This window comes from Manacus candei, unplaced genomic scaffold, assembly GCF_025592945.1.
Source record: "Manacus candei isolate 608988 ecotype Guabito, Panama unplaced genomic scaffold, ASM2559294v1 h1tg000008l, whole genome shotgun sequence".
Taxonomy (NCBI): Eukaryota; Metazoa; Chordata; class Aves; order Passeriformes; family Pipridae; genus Manacus; species Manacus candei.
In genome coordinates this window covers 14423732-14448077 of record NW_026138056.1, presented here as the reverse complement: position 1 = coordinate 14448077, position 24346 = coordinate 14423732, and the positions used below count along the sequence as shown (strand labels likewise).

General features: G+C 41.6%; 1 protein-coding gene across 3 annotated transcripts in view; it reads left to right on the top strand.

Annotated features, from left to right (window-relative positions):
* Positions 1–22452, top strand: part of GAREM1 (GRB2 associated regulator of MAPK1 subtype 1) — a 99303-nt gene extending 76851 nt beyond the window's left edge. For all 3 annotated transcript variants that reach the window (XM_051769673.1, XM_051769690.1, XM_051769682.1), the window contains 3 exons: positions 7066–8247; positions 13325–13491; positions 16900–22452. In XM_051769673.1, coding sequence (XP_051625633.1) covers positions 7066–8247; positions 13325–13491; positions 16900–17812 — 2262 coding nt within the window. In that variant the 3' untranslated portion in view covers positions 17813–22452. The remainder of the gene's footprint in view (positions 1–7065; positions 8248–13324; positions 13492–16899) is intronic.
* The last annotated feature ends 1894 nt before the right edge of the window (positions 22453–24346 follow it).

Here is a 24346-nt window from a genome sequence, read left to right as displayed (position 1 = left end):
CACTAAAATTTTAATATAGGAGAGATTCTGTCAAGCTGATTAGAGCAAAGGGAGGAATACTAAGTATGGTTGATTTCTGTCCAATGCCGTGTGCCCATTTAAATTCAGAAGAGAGTAGCTAATCCGATAAAAAATAAAAAAAAATGCCTAAAATATCTGATGAAGCAAAGCACTTAAGATGAGAAGAAACTCTGAAGTCTGGGAATTCTTTCTTGTTCCAAGCACTCAAGTCTTTCACGGATAATTTTTGAAGAAAGAGCCTGTGGATTTACACGGTGCCACCAGACAGTCACTGAATGTTATGGATCCACTTAGTGCAAACCTTGTGTGCAAACCTTGCTCCTCTGTGTAAATCCTTTGCTGCTCTGGCAGGACTTTACAACAGTGCTGCCACTCAGCAAACTGCCTTCTCTCTGTGATGATGGTCTGTGAGATCTTCTCCAGGGGAGTTACTTTATTTTTGCTTTGTGTATTCATTTTTAAAGAGAAAAATCGGCCACCCTATCCTGGAGAGGCAGGGGAGCTGGGTCTCCCTTCCTTCCTCGTGGCTTTGCAGCTGGGCAGGCTTACTGGGCAGTGTGCTGAGACAGGGGCTTGGGGACCTGCTGAGTGTTTGAAGGACGGCTGTGACACATGCCATCAAGCACAGCTGGGAGGGGAAGATGGAGTCACTTTTCACAGAACAGCAAACAAAAATTTTAGATTAAATAAAACTCTTGTAATGACTAAATCCTCTTACAGTAACTCCTTTGGGCATCTGTACACATCAGTACTGCACTTGGACACCCATTGGTTGCCTCAGGTACCCAGTGGCCAGCAGCACCTACAGGCACAGCAATTTAGAGTGTTCTGGGGATAAGTGAGTTTCACTCAGTCAATAGGTATTTAATCTGCTCTTGATGGAAAATTGGAGGGATTGTGTCCTTTCTTCACTGACCAAATAGGTGGGAACCTTTCTTACATTAATATTCAGTGCATAATTGTAAAGAGTTTTGTTTATGTAACAGCATTGTGCTACAGAGATGAGAAATTTTTGATTCTCTACTACTAGGAGCAAAAATATTAAGAAAGTTGAATTACTGCAGGGCTCTAGCTTTTGCCGAAGCAACAGCAATAGATTTCTGCTGTCCACTGCTCTGGTCCTGTACAGGTGGCAGTCTGTACAAACACCCAAGAAACTATTTGCACTAAGACTTAAAAACAAACCCAAGAACAAAACCCCCATGTCATACTGAGCGCAATCCACATAAAGTTCTCTTAAAAAGCAACAGTATTGTCTGATAGATTGAACACTGGACAAGCCATGGATTCCTACACTCTAAAACCCAGCCCACTTAAGTGTTGCAGGACCCTTCATGTTTTCCAGAAAAACATTTTTGTCTTGAAGACATCACTTGCTCTCCCTGGAGAGTCTGTGAAGCTGTTTGCAGGCACCTTCCAGAATGGAGAGATGGGCTAGTGAATTAGCCCTAAATTGATTCTTTTCTTACCTGTCAAAGACATTGTATGACTGGTGTGAACTTTTGATACTGGAATTGTTTATTTTTTAATACAATTTTCTTTCCATAGTGATTTAACTGTACTGGCCCATACAGTGTGCATTTTGCCAGAAATAAATTTGTAGTGAAAACTTTGCTCTTTTTTGTTGTTTTGGGTTTTTTTTGACAAAAGTTAATGCAGTACAGTAAGGTAAAATTGATCTCCTCATTGTAATTCTAATGCCTCTCATCAACTCACTCTGAGTTTCCATAAAGCACATATATAGAAGGTTGTAACCTACAGTAGCATTTTTAAGTGCTGCAATTGTGACTTTGAAATTAGTTGGTGTGTAGGTTTTGGCTCCAAATTTTCTGATGATTCTTAATGCCTCCCCTCAAGAGTTAGTACTTTCAGTCCCCTCTTTGCCTTGTGGCTTGATGCCAGCCTTATGAGACTGCAAGTCTTGGCTCCAAAAGGGTTTTTTTTTCCTTCTGTTTCCCCTCTGTCCCCAGTACACACACAGGCTCGATGCCTTGGTGTCTTTCATTGGCAGTGCACTGCTGTGGCTACCTCTTTCCTCCAGGATCTGTGAACGGCTTGAGTGAGAGAGAAGCAGAGAAAGCAGACCTGCTGCTGTGTGCCTATGTTGATGTACCTGTGAGAGGGTTTCTGCTCTGAAAGGAGCCTGGATGGTGAGCACCATTGCCTCACAGTGGCTCTCTGAGGTGACTTTCCTTACATCCCATATGAAAAGATGCTTCATGCTAGAGCTCTGCACTATTACCTGCCACATTTTGGGTCATTTTTAGAACGGTTTGATTTATTTGAGACATCTTTAAAGACCACTGAAGCCATCTTCCAGTGTAGCAATCAGATCAAAGTCCCTCTTAGCCCAGAGGGAAATACATGTATGCTAACATGAAGAGTTGTACTTGCTGTTTCTGTCTTGGGTGACAGACATTTAAAAAAGAAAAATGGGATACTGTCTCACTGAATTTAGTCAACTTCCTTGAAAAAGTTCACTCATTCTTTCTGCTAACAGCTCTTCTGAAGACTCTATTTTACATTTTAAAAATCTTTTTCCATTTTGTGACTTCTAAAAAAAAATTATACTTAGTATATATTATGTATTAAATATACATGTAATGCTATGATTGGTTAGTTGGCTATAATAGTAAAAACCTTATGCTGTAGCTATGAATCAGAGACCTCACAGTTACAAAGAGCTCTACCAAAAAAAATCCTATTTGTGTTTTTAATGTGAATGCAACGCTCATATTACTCTAATAAAACCTAGCAGGTATAACAAGCAATATAAAGTCACAAAAAATTTTACAAGGTGTTCATATGTGTCCAAGTGATTAAAGACTTCAACTTCAAACTTTAACAAATTAGAACAATTGGAGTCCAAGACAGGATATTGACTCAGGTGTTATCAAGTCTGTTATTCTGAGTTAACCTTTCCTTAAGCAAAAGAAACAGTATACTTCCTAAATACTCATTCTCACTTTCCTAATGCCTGTCTTCTGCAGGACATATAGTTGGCTTCTAAAATTGCATGAGTCTAAAAATTTAAAACATTATAGTGACTTACCCCAGTGCTGTTTTGCAGTGTGTTTGATAAGATGTCTGTAAGCCTGTAACCTTTCTGGTCAGCATCCTAGCATCAAAAGTGAATGGTTAATATGGATCAACATCTGGTGGTAGGGAGGGGGAGGGCAAGTACAGCAGGGACTAAGTTCTGATTCTGGGGGGTCCTGTGCATTAGGAATTGTCCAGTTTGAATATCTACTAGGGATTTCTAGATGGCTTTGGAGTATAGTGTGGCAAGCACTGCCTCTTTCACAAAGCTGGGAGGACTGATTATTCTCAACTATTACTAGGCAGTGAAAACTGGGAGGGAAGGGCAAAAGAGGGGGGCAGGTGAAGTAAAACTTCAGGAGTCATTCTTGGATTGAATGAAACATTATTGTTTCATATGCATAAAGCCCTCCTGGGTATGTGATGCAGCAGAATTAAGGCTTCTCAGGTGCTTTCTGCCTTCTGTAGTGTTACCTGTTTCCCAGAATTATAATGAGATTTTAACAGTTTGCCACAAAAATATGTGATTATTTCTGCATCAGTCTGTGATCTAGACCACCTTAACTCTGCCACTCTGCACTTCTGTCTTCTCTGTCATATACCAGTGATATGCTGTGTCACATGCAGGGGCTGGGAATTGCCTCTAGCAGGTCCAAGTGTATAAAATAGCATAGGGCTCTGCTAGACCCTGCCAGCAATTGCATAGCAGGAAGCAGAGGGTTTCCAGGGAATGCTCTCAGCAGGGCTGTGGAGGAGCATAGGGAGTGCTTGAAGATGCAAACCCTGCTGGGTCAGTGCTGGAAGCTTAGAGGGTAGAAAGAGATGGGTTTAATGTGGTGTTACCTGTTCTGCCTTCTAGGAATAATTTATGATATGCACTTCCATGTTGCCTTTAAGTATACTATTTGGCATAGAACCATAGAATGATTTAGGTCAGAAAAGACCTTTGAGATTATCAAGAGCGACCATTAACCCAGCCCTGCTAAGTTCCACCAGTAAACTATATCCCTAAACTCCACGTTTACACATCTTATAAATTCTTCCAGGAATAGTGACTCAACCACTTCCCTGGACAACCTGTTTCAATGAATAACAACCCCTTCAGTAAAGAAATTTCTCCTGGTATCCAATCTAAACCTTGTCTGGTACAACTTGAGGCCGTTTCCTCTTGTCCCATCGGTTCTGAGGAACTGCTATGCCTGACTCGTTCCTGGGCTTATGGAGGCCCTGTAAAGTTCACCAAAGGCAGTGTAAAGCCCAGCTAAAGTCCATGGCTCTTTGTTGATGTTTTTGTAAGTTTTATGGCTGTCGATAAAGTGAAATGTTTGAGTGAGCAAGACAGAGCAAATTTGATTTTCATATGTCATTGCTACAAGGACAAAGCTTGTCAAAGATCATTTAGCTATGTAATCTGAGAAACAAAAGCTTAGAGATGTCTGTGCATTGCTGTGTGCATTAAGAGATATATATATATTATATGTATGGTATATCTCTGTTGCTAATATTCTGGAACATGTATTTACCTACCATGTATGCTTTATAATGTTTATTAGTATGTGGTAATGAATGAATTAACCTAACACAAAAGGAGAGGTGTTAATTTTCTTGACTTTCAGAACCTAAATTTTAAAGTATACTTAGCCTGCTGAGATGTATCAGCGTTTCTAACATCCCCACAACCAGAGTTTAGTGGATAAAGTTGTGTGGTCTTAGACTTTTCATTTCACTTTTTCGGGTTTTTATTACAATTTTGGATAGCAACTGATACCTTATATTTTTGTTTAGAAGGAAGAGTGCAGAACAGTGTTTTTCTCAGAATGTCAAACTAGAACCATGGCATCATCTTTATTTTGTTCCAGTACAGTAAAATTCAGCCTTATTCAACCATTTTTATCCTGTGACTGTTTTTTTTAAAAATAAAGAAATTTTTAAAAATAAAGAAAACTTTTTAAAAATAAAGAAGTCTGAAAAACACACTTCTTTAATTCAGAATAATTTTATCTTTAAACATGCCTGTTGAGTCTAAAAGTCCATTTGCTATTTGGCTGGTTGAAATGGATGCCAGTAATAAGTAGCTACTTTGCGATACCTTCATTGTGAAGCTTGGCCATTCAGTCACCTCTGTGGTTTCACATCTGACCCACCATTTCCTTCTGCAGTGGCTTGTTTGTTTGTGAATCCCCAGGGAATCGCAAGTTGACCAAGCAGGAGCTCCCATGGTTGTAGGTTGTGACACCTTCCTCGCTCCAGATGGTGTCTCACAAGAAGTGAAAAAAAGTTGTAATTGTACCGTATTGAGTGAAAACGTCTGACAGTGTAGCTGGCATTGTCAAAGCAGACATTTGTGTGAACTTGTCGATGCTACAAACCCATATCCTTAGAGAACGTACCCTCTCAGAAAGAGAACAGGGGATCTCACAGTGCATGCACAGAGCCCTGTGCGTCCTCAGCCCTTATCAGGGCTACACAGCTGCAGCTCAAATACAGCCTTCTGTGCAGGGTTTTGAGGAGAAACAAGCAATGAGCGTTATCAGCAAAAAAAAAAACTCAAGTGCTTTTCTTTCGTGTTGTGGTGTTTCAAAATGCTGTCAGGCCAGTGGTGCAAACTGTGAATGAGTATTACGTACTATAAATCCTAGTAGTTTCCTGGATTAGACCAATTACTATTTGTTTAGATAATTCAGGGCTTGAATGACTTCCGTTCCGGAAATCCCAAGCCTGAAGTGCTAAGGCAGCACACCTCTCCTGAGCTGCCTGCAATTGTTCTGAGAGGCTTGTGGAAGATAATCACAGTTCTACAAATACTCTCACAAGAGGAAACATTATTCACATTGCTTGTCACTTATTAACGTACTGGAATTACAGCTTTGATTTCATGCAATGGCTATTGAGTGATGATACCAGAGTTTGAAGCCTGAACTTTGAACTTCACACAGGTCCGTGCAGTCTTTAGAAGTTGCAGAGGTGAGGAAAGGATATACAATTTTAGGATATGTTTTCATTTGAAATTTTTTTAGTATGTTCAGTATTCTCAAATATAATGGTCTATAACAGACAAGTAGTTTTTATCTGATGCACCTTCCTTTATGAGTAGGTTGCTGCTGCTGCTACAGAAGAATTGGGTGGGTTCTGTTAGGTCCTTGAAAAGGGCTTTTCATGTTAAACCAGTGAAATATGAAGCAGAGCAATCTTGTCTATAAAGAGTTATTTCAGTCTTAAGGAAATAACTTCAGGAACAAATGAGCCTTGGACATCTGTTTTGTCTTTTTTTTTTTCCCCTGGTGCAATTTCCATACTAGACCAACTCACACATGGCTGTGCATATGTTGTTTAATCTCTTAAATTGCAATTATGATCAAAAAATGAGGAAGGAAGTCTATGACTAGGAGAGCAAAGCAAAGGGGGAGTTAGGCATATGGGATAGACCAATATTCTTCACTTCTCCTTCAGGGAATAGATGTCATCTGTCATTCCCTCTAGCCTGGAAAAGATTATAACAAAAGGATATGCTTCATCTGTAATGATGAGATCACCTTTTCTTCTCCTCAGGGAGCTGAAGATGGTAAAAGAAGTTTGTTTCCCTCAAGAGCCTGGCAAATAAGTTCTAACAAACAACAAAAACAAGGGTGCAGGGAAAAGATACCCAAGGGAATCCAGACATGGTCTGTCATAGCTGTATGACACAAGCGGCTATTTGAATTGCTGGGATATGTGGATTTGTCCTTTCTTTAAAAAGTGGTGGTGGTTGTTCTCATGCCTTCTTTGGCAGTTTCAAGTGGCTATTTCCTCTCAAGTAAGATGCAGGAACGTGCAGAACAATAAAAAAAGGTTATCTAGCTGAGCTTCGGGTTAAACACCTTGCACTTGACCAGTCAGCTGTTCAAATAGAGTTACTTCATTTCTCCCCAGTGCATGGTCTTGTAAGTTCAGTCTCAGTAGATTTTATATGATTTGAAGTATTGTCTTCAGTGGGGGAAAACCAAATTTTTTGTTATTATTTTGCAGGTGGCTTCAGGTGAATGCAATGAAGACACTGAAGTTTACAACATTACCCTTAGTACTGGGGATGAGCTTACTTTAATGGGGCAAGCAGAAATCCTTTATGCAAAGTCTTCTAAGGAGAAGTCACGACTTAACACCATCTTCAAAAAAATCGGAAAACTTAATTCAATTAGTAAACTAGGCAGAGGCAAAATGCCCTGCCTCATCTGCATGAACCACAGGACCAATGAGAGCATCAGTCTCCCTTTCCAGTGTAAGGGCAAGTTTAGCACCCGCAGCCCACTGGAGGTGCAGATGCAAGAAGGTGAGCACACAATTCGCAATATAGTGGAAAAGACCAGGCTGCCCGTTAATGTGACTGTGCCTAGTCCTACACCAAGGAACCCTTATGACCTGCATTTTATCCGCGAAGGGCACAGGTACAAGTTTGTCAACATTCAGACCAAGACTGTAGTGGTTTGTTGTGTGCTTCGTGGAAACAAAATTATTCCCATGCATTTTCCTTTGCACTTGACACTTCCGAAGTTTATTCTACCTGACAGTTTGGTGAAGGGGGAGCTGTGGCACGAGTCCCTCATCCAGCACTGGTTTAATATATGCCAGGAACAGTTTGACATAGATGAGTATTCCCGTGCCGTGCGAGATGTGAAAACTGACTGGAACGAAGACTGCAAGAGCCCGAAGAAGAGCCGATGCACAGGGCACAGCCACGTGCCAAACTCCCTCAGCTACGCGCGGGATGAGCTCACACAGTCCTTCCACCGGCTTTCAGTGTGTGTCTATGGAAACAACTTGCATGGGAATAGTGAGGTGAATCTCCATGGCTGCAGGGACTTGTGTAATGAGTGGGCCCTGTTCTCTCATGATGCTCTTCAGTACCAGGAGTCTGGTGACAGTGGCAGCGATTACCTTTTCCCTGAAGTTAGCGAAGAATCAATGTTTCTGCCTACAAAACCAGAACTTCCTTACGAAGAGCTCTGGTTGGACCAAGGGTCTGGAAAGGGTTGTGACCAGCCTCTCTCTTGCTCACTAAGTGAGAAGAACAAATGTGACAACTACAGAGGAGGGTCTTTCCGATCAAAGTGTGGTACTGCATCTCTTCCTGTGCCTGCAACTGTCGGAGCAACCACAAAGTCTTCAGATGTTTCCCTACCTCCACCTCCAGTGCCTCCCAAATCAGAAGCAGTAAGTCAGGATTATTTATGTTAGTTTGTTTCTTTTTTAAGATGGTGAAGAGTTTGCTTGGAGATATTTTTAGGCAAGACTTGGTAAAGGGGGGAAGGGCACATACGGGGCAAGGATAGAGTGAGACCTTGCAACATGTGCAACTTCAGTGAGCTTCCTACATGTGTAAGTTATGTCTTAAAAATTACCAGAGTATATTTAATATTACTGATCTAGTAGCTTAGCCTGAGACTTTCAGGTGATATTTATTGAGTTTTTTTCCTCACACAAACAAGGTCTAAGAATTGCTGAGTCACTTCCTTCTCTTGCTTTCCACATCATCTCTCCATGTGGTCTCCATGTTTTCTCATGTTTTCTGTGGCCAAAGTGTGTGGTCATGACTCCACTCAGAACTGCCTCAGATGACCTTAGTGTGTGCATCTTCAATTAACAGGCCCTGATAATGAGGACAGCTAGAATTTTTATGGATTTGAAGTGTTTGTTAATGAGAGCTTGTGTTCTCTGAGTCTATGTCAGATTTTGAAGACTGTTAAGCGTCATTCTTCTCAAGGGAACTTTATCAAACCAGACCTGAACAATTTGCTCTATACTGCTTATTGAAAGAAAATGTGTTTAAATAGGAACTCTACAGAATTGATAAATGAGCCTTCTAGAGGACTCAGTCTTAAACAGAGCATGTTTCCTGGCCTAGAGTTTCTAATGAAAACTCATGGGAGAAATCACTTTTCCAAACCTGAAATGTCATGGAGTCTTAAGAGGTGGAAGTACGAATATGTTTTAACAGGAGCTTATGTGGACTGGCTGCAGAATCCACCCATCACGTGGTATCTTGACTTAGTCCTAAAAATTAGGTTTTTTTTTAAAAAAGCAAGGAAAAAAAATACTCCCCCAGGAAAGGGTGTCTAAGAGTCTTTAGCAAAATGTAAATGATATATACTTATATAACATGAATGCTGCCAGATATCATTATTTCACAAATTCGTTATGCAGGGTTTTTTCTGGAATTAAAAAAAAATATAATTCTACTTGCAAGCCCTATGGTAATTTAAAGACCATGACTGTACAGTAAACTAAGACTAATGTGAGACCAAACTGCAGCAAACCGTGGTGATCCCATACCTTTCTGGCCTTTCCATCGTGAGTCAGGTGACAATCTGGTTGAAAACTAAGTTGTATTTGTTCATGCTGGGTTAGCCTGCAGCAGATTGCCATCAGGATTCCTCTTGGCCAGGCTCTGCTTCTGCTGGAGAGGTGCAGCAAGGAGAGGGGGGGAGGTCACCATGAAGGCATGAAATACCCAACTGCAACCCTTGCAGTGTGCCACCAAAACTTCCCTGAAAAGCAGATGCAGCCACTTCAGCAGCCAGGAAAGTCAAGACATTGTGTCTTCTTAGCAAAAAGTGTTTACGTGCAGTGTCTAAGTGCAGGGAACCCAAGAGCACTTCCTGGCTTCTGAGGTCAGGTATGCACTGACACTTTGTCCAGACTCTTGGACAAGTTCCCAGCAGCACCATATTGGGACGAGACTCCCTGGCAGCCTACACTGATGTTAACTGGTGTGGGGCTGGTCCCACCCTCCTCCTCCTCTTTTCCCAGCCGCATGGTCCTGGCTTCTCTTTTGTGGTGGCTCTGGCACTCCTGTGTTTGGGCAGGCAGCCAGGTCTGGATCTGGAAAATGATTAGTTTCCTGCTAATTTCTGTGAGCTGAACTGCTTCAGCACAGGGTCAAAGGAATGCTGGAGCCAGCACTGGGGAGTGGGTGGGGGGGGAGGAAGGCAGCCCTTCTGACATGGGGGTGACTGCCTGGATCACCCTGAGGAATGAGTGTCTTGTGTCTTGCCTGAGGCGTGGACAGTGGGGTGCTGGGAGAGCTGTGAAACACCTGCACAGCATTCATGTGGACCCTCATATCTGGGGAATCCTCATGGCATAGTGACTCCCTTTTGGAGGCAGCAGGGTGACTTTTGGGATAGATGTGTATGTTGCCTTTTAAAGTTATTTTGGAAAGTGTGCAATTTTGCCATGTGGATCTTACATTACTGAGGTAATGTGTGAATGCTGTCAGCAATTTTAGTATTGCTTTCTAGCCATAGTGGAGAAATAATTTCTGCTAAAGATATTAAGTTGCATTTAGAGGTGGACAGGGGGTGTAACCCCATTAAAAATAAAACAAAATTAAACCCCTACATTTCCATAGATCATAATAATTTAGGCTTACTTTTATGGCTTCCCGGAACACCTTTAGAATGACTATCAGTGACCTACTGGATTCACCCGTGGGCTAGGGCCAAGGAGATGTTTGCATGGTTTCCATGTAGGTATTTATAGAGTAAGTAGATCTTAGGAGCTGCTGATGAACATGTGGTTTAGTCATCACTGCCTCTAGAATGATATTCCATAGTGTTTCTGTGTAAAGGTTGGCTGGCAATTGTATTTTTGCATGCACTAAATTTAAAATGTGTGTCCAGGAGCTCTTTGCAGGAGAGAAAAGGACATCTGGGTATTTCAGAAGCTGTTGTGATTTTATTCTCTCCAGCAGGATGAAGCATTCTGATATTTCATGTGTATTTTCTAAATACCTTCCAGAAAATCCAAGTAAGGTGAAAGCAGAAGGTAGGAGAGGAGGAAATGACCTCTGAATTAAGGCCTGTAAAATAGTAATTGCTTCAGTCCCCAAACACTAATTTGCATAAAATCAGAGGCTGTTTTCCTGCTTGACATAAAGCACGTCCCCAGTGGAGTGTGCCGGAAGTTCAGGTTCCTGTGGGCAAGGAACACTGGACTGCTCTGTGTTGCGCTTGCGGTCATGCCAGTGACAGGATGGGTTTTATCCTGCCAGCCTCTGAAGTGGTCACTGAGACAAGTACCTGTGATGCTCAGATTCAGGAGTGACACCCCAGGGCCCAGGGAGTGCAGGCAGGGCTTGGGCTGACAGCAAAGAAAAGGAGTAGAGATCTTAAAATCAGCATAGAACCTCATGCCATCAGAAAGGGATCACCATTCCCAGGTCACAGGAAGGAGGGTTGAAGCATGGGAAAGCTCAGACTCAGTGTTGAGTAGGTGTCTCAGGTTGTGCAGTGCAAATGTGTTTTATCTGTATCTGACAGCTGTATGGCATCCAGTGCTTCTGGGACAAGGAGTATTCCCTACTAAGAGCAGCAGCCATTGAGGTGATGGTCATGTTGCACCGTGGCTGTTCCACTCATCTCCCACATTTATTTCATTGCTGTTCTCTTGGACCTAGAGAGGATAACTCTTCTCCTAAACTTTCCCTTGCTCTTATCAGTTTCACCTGCGAAATCTCTCCTTTTTATTCCCCTGCTGGGTTTCCTGGGGTTTTTCACAGGCAGCTGCAATTGTGGTCTTGTGACAGGGACCAACTGGGACTGCAAACCAGTATTATTTATGGCCTTGTTCTCATCTGCAATCTAGGTCAGCAGGGGAGTTTGGCATAGTTTGTTATGCCAGCACCTTTGAATGCCAGCAGTCTTCCCAGGAAAGAATCCCTTTAACCCTTTGACCATCTGCTGTGCTCAAAGAGCTCCAGTGAATGGTCTCTCTAGTCCCATGGATATATATTCAATAGCATGCAGTATTAACTTTGCCTAGTTTGACTTGGGTGGGAAAGAAAGTCCTCAGGCATCCTTGGGGCACAGCACTAAAATGGTTGAAGAGTTTTATGTCTGAATTCAATAATAAACATGAATAAAATTGATTCTTCTTTTTTTCTCTTTTCCTTGAAAGAGCAAATAAGAACCCTTAGAACAAGATTTATTTCAGTGTTTTATGCTGTTGGGCATTTCCTGTAATTTTGACTTGTTTTGAATTAGGGAAAAAATGTACTACAGTGTCCTAGTCCCCAATTTTCCATTTCACAAAAGTACTAAAAGGGTTGTCGCATTTTGAAAGCACTGAAATTGATTGCAAAAGGTTCCACATTTATTTTGTTGTTAAATAAATTAAATCACTTTAATTGCTAATTACGTGTTGCAGAACTGCTAAGATAACTTTTAGTTCTGCAGCGTTGTAAAATGTAAAAATAAACTGTAACTTTCAACCACAGAAATAATTTCCCTTTTCTGATGCATCTAAGACTTTTTCAGACAAGGAGAACATAGAGGTCTCTTCATGCCCAGGGGCAGGTGAGTCATCAAAAATCCTACCTGGCAGCCTAATTCCCAGTAGCCCTGCTCACCTCTAGCCCTACTAAATAAAGTTGCTCTCTGAAATATGTCCTGATGAGATTAAGTTCTTAATTCCATAATTTTTTCTGTGGGGATGGATCTTGACATTTTGCTCCTACCTAGGCAGACCAAACTAAATGTCAGGTAAGCAGTGCTACACTTGTGTGTTTTAAGCTGTAAGGTTGTCTGGCTGCACAAAGCAAATGTGTTTGTTGGGGGCATTATTTGAACAGGCTCTTCTGCCCACACTTCTCCACTTCTACATTTTGTACAATCTTGTCCTGGACTGCTTTGACAGCCACAGAAGGACTGAAGCTTCAAATTTGAATCCCAGCAGCTGCTACATGTAATATACATGTACTATTCCTGAAGGGGGGAGGCTTGGGAATTGTCCTAGAGCTGGGTAGCTGAGTATCACTGGTGAAGTCAGGAAACATTGAAATCTGCTGAGGTCTTTTCATTACATAAGCTTGGTTTATTACATTTTAGTAAATAATACTAATGAAGTTTTGGCCTAATGAATTGCTCCTTACAAAATGTATAATATCAGGAACTGTCTGTCTGATTTGCTATATTACTGGAATGTTCTTTTACATTGTTTCATAGTTGGTACTTTTTAAATGAGTGGATATCAAACTACTGAAATGCACCCTAAAAAAGATTGGTAGTAGCTCTGCTAGTGGCAAAGTGTTCTTTTGGACTTCTTTGACGGGTACATACTGTTGCAATTATAGATGCTTTTTCATTTTTCTCTTCTCCCTTTTTTAATTATTTCCTTTCAAAGAACAAGGCAGAACCACATGTGTTTCGTCTGATTGAGACTGCTGCCTGTTGACTGCTGACTGTTACCCAGATTGTCTTGCTGTTTACTTACAGGTTCTTCTTTTGTACAGGTAAAAGAGGAATGCAGACTCCTGAATGCTCCCCCGGTCCCACCACGGAGTTCAAAGCCGTCCTCCACCAGTCCTTCCATTCCTCCTCGTACAGTCAAACCTGCACGACAGCAGACCCGCTCTCCCAGCCCTACTCTGTCCTACTACTCTTCAGGACTGCACAACATGTATGTGTTAGATCTGTGAGAGCACTGTACTGGCACTTTTTGAGGAAGTTAAATTTAGCAGTAGTCTTTTTGAAGGCACTCATTGCTAAGGCACGGTACCGTGTCGGACTCGCCGACTTGTAAAATGGGCTAACCTGTCAAGTTATTTTTAAAAATTCAAAGGGAAACAAAGCTCCAGCAGAAACTATGTTTTACTAGGTAGGACATAGCAATTTATATTAAATACCTGCACATATTGGTATAGATAATATCACTCTTAAGTGACACAGGCTGTCTAAATGGAAAATCCTGCATTGTTCTGTATGGTTCTTGAAAGGCTTGAGTCTTGAAATCAGACCATCTCGAAACTAGTGTTTTGGGTGTGATTTCAGCGCTACATGCATGCAGTGCAGCCAGCTCTGATAAGCAGGGACACAAAAAGAGTGTGGTAATCCAGAAATGTGTTGTGCCAACTATATATGAACCTACAGGGTGGGTGTGATGTAGGACAGAGAGGCCAGCAGACACCAGACACCACTGAGTGCAAAGTGAGGTGTACCAGAAGGGGGCCAGAGGACTTCCAGATCAAACACACTTCAGCACTAACCTAACCCACAAACTGGAAAATCTGCTCAGGCTAGTTGAAAGTTGACAGTAAATTCTGAATTATGTGGCTGCATAGCTTTTCCAACAATGCAGTGTTCGTCCTTTGGCTTTAGAAAATGTGTCTAACTTCTGAAGCCTCACCTCCTTTTTGCCTTGGATGTATTGTTACTATTATTTTTGGTACCACTTCAGTGACAAAATCATCTGAAAAACCACTGAAATCGTTTCAGCCTGGATGCAATTGGTATAATATCTTGTGCTGGAATTAGCTTTCTAAGCCATACTGCACATTTGCAGCTTAGTGTTGTGTATCTGGCAGTGATCACTCTAGATCAAGGCTGCCTGCTTATTTTTATGAAAGCCTATTGGGTAGTTCTGTCAAGGTCTAGTCCACAGGAGGCTCAGTATAAGACCTCCCAGCGTTTGGGGCCCACCAAATGCTGCTTACTCACTTTGTAGCTAAGAATACATCTACCTTCCAAGAAACCAGGAAAAGAGAAGTGAAGTTTCTCAGGAAGACAGGAGGTTGTAGTGAGGTGGGAGTCAGTCTCTTCTCCCACGTAACAAGCAGGAGGACAAGAGGAAACGGCCTCAAGTTGCACCAGGAGAGGTTTATATTCCATATTAGGAAAAATTTCTTCACAGAAAGGTCTGTCAAGCATTAGAATAGGCTGCCTAAGAAAGTGTTGGAGTCACCATCCCCGGAGGTATTTAAAAGACATGCAGATGTGGCACCTCGGGACATGATTTAGTGGTGGAGTTGGCAGTATTGGGTTAATGGTTGGACTCAGTGATCTTAGAGGTCCTTTCTAACCTAACCAATTCTGTGATTCAGTGATTTGCCTTGAACTTCATAGTATTTGCATGGAATCCATCTCCAGATTGGGTCCAGACCAGATGTCTTCATTTTGGTAAAATGGACCTGGTGCTGCAGAGGAAGCTACTAGAAAGGTAGCAATGTGTGGAGTAACCAGATTACTGGTGAAGTTCTTTGCCATTTATATCAACGATCTTATTTTCTGGATTGTGAAGGGTTGCAGCCAATATTTTAAACACAAATAAAGAACAGCATGATTTGTCCTTATCTGTCTATAAAAATGCCTCATATCTGGCTTCAGCTATATTTGGGGTTTCTCTTAAATCCTTTGGCAGTGAGTCCCAGAGAATTAATTGTGGTGACGGACTAATAAGGAAACACTTTGAAAATGTTATTTTGTCAGTTTTCGGTAATTCTGTTAATCTTTTAAGTCATTAAATGTTGCCAGTTCTAATATTGAATTAGACAACAGAAACAGCATCAGTTGATATAATTTGTCTGTACAGTTAGTTGTTGACACCACCTCACCGACTGATTCCTCTGAATTGGGCAGCCTGATGGCTTGGTTTGTGAAAAATGATTTCCACTGTGTATGTTACACCATTTGGTCTTTAAGCAGCCAGAAATGATCAGTTGATGGTGTATCCTTGTTGAGGGGAGAAAAAAACCACATCTCTTCTATTGTAAATGTGCAGCTGCTTTACCTGGCAGACTTGTATTAGTGACATAACAGGAAAAAAGCTTGAAAGGCATGGAGTGGAGACGGAGGGATGGTTAGATAGAGGGAAACTGCATCTATTGGGGCTGATATTTTCCAGTGATATAGATTAGAGCTGCTTTTACACATCTGCACTTTGTGTTTGACCTGGGCAAGTCCAGGTTGCCTTCCTCTCTTGACTCACTGTAAGCACACAGGGAAGTAATTTTGTGTCAATTCATTCAAAACTATGCTGGTTTTTTGAAAGCTGCTACAGTTCTCAAGCAGTTTTCACTGAGCTGTCATGGCATGACTATTGAGTTTCTTTCTTGAGTAGTTGGTTTTCAGGAGACAGAGGTGAGTAATTAAAACATTTTTTTTCAACTGTTGGTTTCCATCTGTTGTGTTGAGTAAGGATTTATAAGTCTACTAATTGTTTTTCCAGTGTTCTCGCTTAGTTGGCCAAAATTCCAAAGATCACACAATCTTTCAGACTTTCTTTTAGAAAGTGGCATAAAAGCAGCAAACATTTGCTTTCAAGAACAGGTTGTGTGCTTTTGTTGGCATCTGTGTCTCATGGAAACACCTGGATATAAACCATCACTTCCCTCAGACAAGCTGAGCTTAGTTCACCACCTGGAAGTAGGTCAGGGTAACTTTCTTTAGGTGCCTTTGAAGAGCATATATTTCTTGTCAAAGCTTTTTAAAGATATGGACACACAAACAAGTTACTGTGGGGTAAGCTTAAAGCCTGATACTTCGACACATGCAGCTAAGTCTGCCTACCCTTCCAGGTAAAACTCTGCCTTTGGCAGTAAGCATTAACTTACTCTGTGTCTGCACTGGTGCACATGGTCTAGTACAATGGTGACCTGCTCTGATATGAGCTTTTGCATACCATGACACATCTGTGATATAAAAATAAAAAATACTGGATTAGAATGTCTTCTAGTATAGGTGAAGCTGTTTCTTATCCATGGTGATATCCCTCAGGAATTCAACAGTGAAAAACTGAGTATTTGTGAGATGACACAGAGCTGAATTGAGACATCTACTTTTTAACAAGCTTGAAAAACCAAGACATGAGGCTTTTGGGTATATCAGCATCTCGTCAGGCTTGTAGAAGGGGTAAAAGAACTATCGATGCATTAATTCAGATGTGTTAATTCAAATATGAAAAGCTCTGCCAAAGGAAAGAAGATTCTTTCCTTGTGACAGTCATCCTCTGACTCTGTCAGATGATTTATGAGTTTATTCAAATGCCGCATTTTTTCATACTAACAACATCGTTTCTGCTTTGTTCCTTAAGTAATGTCACAGAGAGCGACCACACCAACCCAACTGAGAGCACACCTGTTTCCTGCTACCCTTGTAACATGATGAAAACTGAATCCAAAGAACCTGAGAGCATGATGCCTTTGGGAAGCCCCTCAGCTGATGCTCTGCCTTCGAGGTTATCTTGGCCAAACCATTTTTCAGGAACTGCTGAAGCCCTGAATAGGAGTGATTTCCTGCTCGATCCAAGCAGGAGCTACAGTTACCCCAGACAGAAGACTCCAGGTACGCCAAAGAGAAACTGTCCAGCACCTTTGACTTTTGATTTCGATGGGTGTGAGCTGCCAGCAGGGTGCTCCCCACTGACTCCAGCAGAGTTCACAAACACCATCTCTAGCTGTCCAAAGTCAGCAAGTTACTCTCTAGACTGCACTGATGAGAAGACTCTGGGAGTCAGCAACACAAAACAGAGCCACTCGTGCCCTGCCTTACCTCCTCGGGCACCGAAGTCAAGTGAAGATAAAACAGTTACAGACATGTGTTCCTTACCACTGAAAATAGATGGTGCCGAGGAGGAGTCAAAAACTGGCTCTCCAGACCTCTTGGAAGATCAGTATCTGGTTAAAAAGGGCATGCAGGATGCGTTCTCTGTGTCTTATCCCTTCTCATCTCCACTCCACCTCCAGTTGGCGCCAAGATCTTGTGGGGATGGCTCTCCCTGGCAGCCACCCACAGACCTTTCTGGACTCTCAATAGAGGAAGTGTCTAAATCGTTGAGGTTCATTGGTCTGTCTGAAGATGTCATATCATTTTTTGTTACAGAGAAGATTGATGGCAATTTACTGGTTCAGCTTACAGAAGAAATCCTATCAGAAGACTTCAAGCTAAGCAAATTGCAGGTTAAGAAAATACTACAGTTCATTAATGGCTGGCGGCCCAAGATGTGATGCTGACTAGTTATTAGTGAAACTGTACGAGGTGTGCTCAATACACTTCAGCTAATACATCACTTCCTGTTTTTTGCACTAAAAATTCTTCCTGTAAATAGTAGTAGACAAATTCTTACTATGCAGATAAACATTTTTGAGTGGTGAATGGATTTTTTTTCCTATGTCAATAATAAAGGTAGAGAATCTGCAGGGGTGTGCCTTGTGCATCCCTCAACATTCAACAGCTGCTAAAAACTGGACACTAAGGGAACTTTTACTCCATAGTCTGTTAAGACTTAGTCGTATTTATTACTGAACAATTTGATGCTGAAAGACACACACCAATCCAGTTTACAGTTTTGTGTTAACTGCAAAAAAAATGTATTTCTTACAGGATTATTTCTGTTCAAATAATATTTGGCAACATGCTGTGACTTTTCTTCCGTTTCTGTTAACAAAAAGCATGTTCAGATATACAAAAACATTGATTTTGACACTACATCTGAAAATGTTAAGAACTGCTGTGAAGTGCCACTAATACACTATTCTTGCAGCATTATTTTTATTAACAATATCTTCCTGACTATCTGTAACATGGATGCATTTTCCATGTTACTTTGAGCAAAAAGAGTTAAATGTTTTTAAAACAAGAGTCAGCTCGTTGCCCAGAGGGGAGGGAGAAGGGGGATTTTCTACTGAGCCACTCTGCCCTGGCCAATTAAAAGTTTATGACCTGTAGATTTCAAAAGTTGCTTTTGTAGTCGGATGACTGGAGTAAATAGCATGACTTCTGGTTGTGCAGCTTTCTCATGGGAAAGGCAGTTCAGTGCACAGATCTTTTCTCAGCAGATCCTGCCTGCAGCAGTAGCCTGCTAGCAGAGCCCTCGCTGTGGTGAAAGGTAGCAACCCCCTATGTTTCCTCTGCTGCTGTTATGATCATGTGAAAACTCACTCAGTCTGCTGTCCTATTGCTGAGGTCGGATCTGTGTGGGAAGGTGATAGTGCTCCTGTAGCATGCCTTTGAACTAAAGCATTAGTGAGGTGGGAGGAGGGATCAGAAACACAGCATGGCTGGAGAATGGGCTAAGTGAAGTTTTGGGCCATGCCACGGGAAATGCTTGTCATGTTGTCAGTTCACCTGTCTGGTTTGCAGTGGGTGTCAAATGGGAGGGACTGTAGTATCAAAGGATGGGCTAATTCAGTTGCCCAGCTGCAAAAACTCACTGCAGTAGATATCACATGGAAGTAGCAGTTTAAAGGGAGCACAGGGATGGTAAGGGGCATTAGTCTGCCCCTGGAAATCTCTCAAATTTAACTGCTCAGAAGGCTAGAAGTAGGATTAGGTTTTGATAGTCCTTTGCAGATTTCTTGTAGTTGGCAGAGCTCTCTGAAATATGTCTAAATAACCCCGAGATCCCCTGCCTTTGTAGACTGGATTCAAGGAATTGTGGAGGTCCTCAGGAAACAATCTGTGCTGTCCCTTCTCAACAACTGTGCGTGTCCAGGATCCTCAGGTGATCAGAGCCAGGGATGCTAGAGCAACTTCACCTTTACTTGCTGCTGAGCAGAGCCCTGGTCAGAGGGATACCATCACTTGCCTTTTTTTTTGATGTACAAGAAAAAGAAAAAAGATCTTTCCATTGTAGGGCACATAGTGCGAGCATCAAGAGAAAATACAGAGCAGGAACAAAAATAGGAGACTAATTTTCCCTGTTTTCTCAACCATGGTGACTCATTAAAAAGAATTTATTTGCAAATAGCGTTTTTTGTAGTTGAGGCAAATTTCATGTCGTATCTCCATGCCAAAGCCAAGATGCATTATTTGTCTTGCAATAATGCAAACCACCAGTTCCCAACCAGGGAACAAAGCCTGATTGTTGTGGGTACTAGAAAGCCAACAAATATCCCAATAGAAAAACCTCAGGAGTTCATAATCCTACTCTTTTTTGTAATGTATTGACTTTTAGCAACAGATCGATAGCTTTCTCTAGATGCTTTTGAATTAGCATCCTAAAATATTCTAGCTGCAAGTAATACTAAATCCAATTAAATACTGTTCAGATATATATGCTTGTTGGTAGACACATGGAAGTTGAAATCAATTGCCTTTTTATCCTCACTGTGTCAAATGAGTGTTCAAATTTAAAAGGGCCAAATCTTAAATGTCAGGTACTTTTCATGTTTTGCTTGGCTTGTTAACTCCAGGTAAAAAAACCTAAAATATCTCAAAGAGAAAAAAAAAAAAAGATTGTAGTCTTGGTAATATTAACATTAAATACTGCAAACACCCCCCAGGATAGTAACATCCCTGAGAAAATAGTGATGTTTGACTATGGATGGACACCTATTCTGTTATCTTTGCTTACCTACTTGGAGTGGTTATTCTTGCCAACTGCCTGGTGGAATTTGCATTCATGACTGTGCTGCATTAACATTGTATATGCATAGACCAAAATGCAACTGGCCACTGAAAGGCCCAGAAATGTGCATTGGTTGCAGAAGCAGAGGCTGTGTGCAGAAGTACAGCTAGAACCTCTAACTGCAAACTTGCTACTGATGTCCTTCCATTTGTCTTGTTCTGGCTTGGCAATGCTTACTTATTGTTATGCATCACGTGTTAGCATTTAAACTTTTCTTTTGCCCTTAGCCACTCATCACCTTAATTTTTCAAGCCCTTTTGGGGGATTTAACTGTTCCTAACCTTTGTGTTCTGTGAATTGTATGACTGCAGTGTCAATGTACCTGCTGTGATGCCCAGGCTGGACTGAAGTATCTGCTCTGGTGAAATCAGTAGAGTGATGAGCAAACTGGGCAGCTGGAGTGTGATGGCTTGACCTTTTGATCCTGCATTATGGAAAGGGGTACCTTTTGATAGGAAGCCAGGCTATGGTAACTCCCAAGCACAGCTCAGAGGTCAGCTAATGTGGAAAAGCAGTCTGGTTTTGGAGGATAATGGAGTTCAACCATGTTGATGGGAGTTGTGTTGATTGTCCTTGGGACCTGACAGAAAGTCTGGCCCATTTTGTCTGCTAACAGAGATGTAGCCATTGAGTTCAGACAACACACGTGTGCCAGAGTGGACCTAAAATCTCATCGTTTTTTGAGGCAGTCTACTAAAATAGGCCAGTCCTAACCTTGAATTTCTCTCCTCGGATTAAATAAATGTAAGGTCTTTGGTGCTTATTTGGTTATCAGTGTCTGAGCTGTATGTTATCCTTGGGGTTTTTGTATGTCTGAGGTTTTGGTAGCAAAAAATCTGACATGTCATTCTGTATGGAGCTGTCTCTTCCTTGCACCAGGGAACACGTCCTTTCTATGCAACAATCATGTGGAGGCACAAGAACTGATGCTGCCTTCAGCGGTGAAAGCTCGATTCTAGCATGGAGGCTTTTCTGGAGGTGGACACAGAATTGGGCAGGGGAGGGATGAAGAGGAAAACTTGAGGGGAAATGCTGGTTTCCTTTAAATACTCATTGTGCCTAGGATTAAGAATCTTTGTATTGCTGCCTGCCTGGCTAACCAAAGCTGTATTGAAAGCAATTCAAAGTGCATATTTGCGTTCTTATTCTTGCTGTATTGTAAAAATCGCCTACAGCTAGAAACTTAGACAGAAAACATTTGGTCCATCCAAATTTAGAAGGTCAATGTATTTTGAAGTGTTCTTTGCAGCTAGAAGCAAGGGTTTGAAGTAACTGTGTATTACACAAGGGTTTTTCTAATACAACAGTTTTACTTGCCACTTTAATGGACTTCACAACAACAGCTTCAAGGGAAACAGCATAAATAGTGAAGCTGTCTCAAAAGGCACTGTGTTTCAAACCTGTCTATAAATAATTGACGTGTTTTCTCCTATGTTTTCGTCTTGAATCAACTCCCTGATTGTCCTCCCAGTAAATAAATTGTGCTGGCCCCAGCTACTTGTGTGCTGCCCAGCGTGGTGCCTCCCTGCAACACAGGTCAGCAAAGTCCTGCCTGCTGGCCAGGTGAGGTGTACACCATGCTACTTAAAAGCCAAACACCAGCCCTGTGTGAGAGGACTAGGGCTTAGCCCAGCTCTCCTGGCTCCTCTTTTTCTCTCTCTGAAGTTGCAAGGTTCCCTTATACAAGCCAGAAGGTACAGATGAAATCTTAATCAGCATGAGGGGATCATCCTTTTTATTTGCTGTATTAGGGATGGCAGGGCAATGGGGAAATGCAGGCCCCTTGTTGAGACCTAGCAATAAATGACTCTTCGTTTTGTTATATTTTAAACTCCTAATAGTCCAGGAGTTGTTCATACTTTGCCATTTTTGTGCATAACAACCAAATTTTCAGTGTGAAAATCTGCAGAGTGATTCTCTTGACTTGGACAATCTTCTGAATTATATTAAAAATATGTTAGTTCTTAGCTCTTTAGATTCACTTTGGATATGTCAAAAAAGTAACACTTTGGGAAAAAAAAAGAGAAAGCCCCAAAACTCTGGCTTAGTACATTTCCGTTATAAAACGAGGCATGGTTTTTGTGGAATTCTGTGCTGTTTTGGGCTTTTGTGTAAAAGGCTGAAGGCAAATTATTATTTAAACCAGGTGCAAATAAATATCCCTGTAATGTATATGAACAAATTTAAACCGCGTATTGTAAGTATATAAACTGTATATTAAAGACACTATTTTCATGATATTTTGAATGTGTACAGAATTTGTTGTACTAAGTTTGTTGGGTTGCATGAATTATATAAAAGGGTTGGTTTTCACTTAGTAATTTCACTGACTTATCCTCTTGCTTATCTCAATATAATTTGGAAATAAGCACTTCTTAGACAGTGAATTCACGAAGTAAGATTGGGATAATTGAGAGGAGCAGTCAGGCTTTTCCATTTAACCTCTCCAGACACATTACTTTTCCCTGTCTTGTAATTTCACTTGCTTCCCTTCAGCAAGAGTATTGAGCTGTGTTTCCCTGAAGAGTTTGTTGCCAGACAGCTTGCCTGTCTCTAGCAGACGTTCACCTAAAATATTATTTTCCCAAGCCCTATTATCTCTGTTTTGGAGAAAAGTATTCAATTATAATCTGGATATGCTTTTAAGTGCAGGACCATGCACAAATATTCCTGCTTTGCAGAAAGTCTCTGAGGCATTTTATTGGGTAGGGAGAAAATTGGAGGTAAAAACAACACTGTGCCGTAGGTTACAGGTTGCCTGTTCCCACTTCCTTAGATACTGCAAAAAGAGAGAAATGTCAGCTCTACAACCGTGCACATGTTATGCAGATAAGTTGCTGTTATGCCAAATTCTCTTGGGCTGAAGCTTTGTTTTCTGATACTAGGTCAAAGGAAAGTTTACTACAGCACAACAGTAGTTGTGGAGGGTTTTATGGAAGGACTCATTAATATATGTTTATGAGACATAAAGCAGGGCAGAATCTGACACAGTGGTTGCTGTTAGATTTGAGACAGATGGGGTTTACTTGCCTCCAACCCTCACATCCAGGACAGGGAAGAAGCATGTCTGGAAGTAGGATGTGCATTACTGGGGGCTGGGGGTGAGGAGGGGCAGAGAGAAACAGAATTTTTTCACCAATTAAGAAAAATCTCATTCACCATGAGCGGGTCCGTCTAGGACACATCTCTGCTCCATAATCCTAAGAGGGGAAAGAAAAATATTTAATTTTTGAATGCTCCAATAAGTTGGCTCCAGCCTGAGCAAAAAGGTCTACAGGAGTTGTTCAGACTTTACCATTCACTGTGTGAAGGGGAAGTGAAGGATTATAGCCCATGTAAAACTATGTCCACCTCCCCACTGGGGAAGTGGTGTTCTTAAGCTCTAAAGCAAGTATACATATTATATATATTTTATATATATATATATATATATACACACACACACACACACACATACATATTATATGTATATTCTAGTAGTCACCAAGCCTGACATAAATCTCCTGTCTGACTAGTCACCATGGCTACCTAAAATTATGAATAAAGAATAGAGGCAGGGGAGGGACCTGAAAACACAGCTCTCCTCTTTGGAAAGTGCAAGCTTAATGCTCTTGGACATGCTGCTCCTCTTGAGGTGACACATTAGCTAATTAGAGCTCTCCTAGATTTCTTAGGTGTGTGTGTATATCCTGTTCTCCCTCTCACTGGGACTCCTGTCCTTGAGGCGAGTTGCTATGGGATGCAAGGTACTGACAAATCCTGACGTCCTGTCTCGTGTTGCTGGTGACTAATTGCTGAAGTCCTTAGTTGCAGCAGACTGTGCCAGCTCAGGTCGTCACTAGCTCAGGGCACTCCACACCACGCTCTGTTGCCCAGGTATAAACACTCAATGCACACGTCACATGTAACCACTTTCTCCTGTGCTCAAGAGTGACTTAAAGCTGCAAACCTGGGTGAAGATCTCATGTTCTCCCTTTTTTCTGTGCTGTGAGCAGATAATGGGATTTGCCATTGCAGAATGAACAGGAAATCTGACCTGCTTGGGCAGTTGCCCTTGGTGATTTTTTCCAGGTCCTCAGTGCTGCTGGAACATCTCCCTTCCATGGCAGTATGATTTTTAGGGATTCCCTTG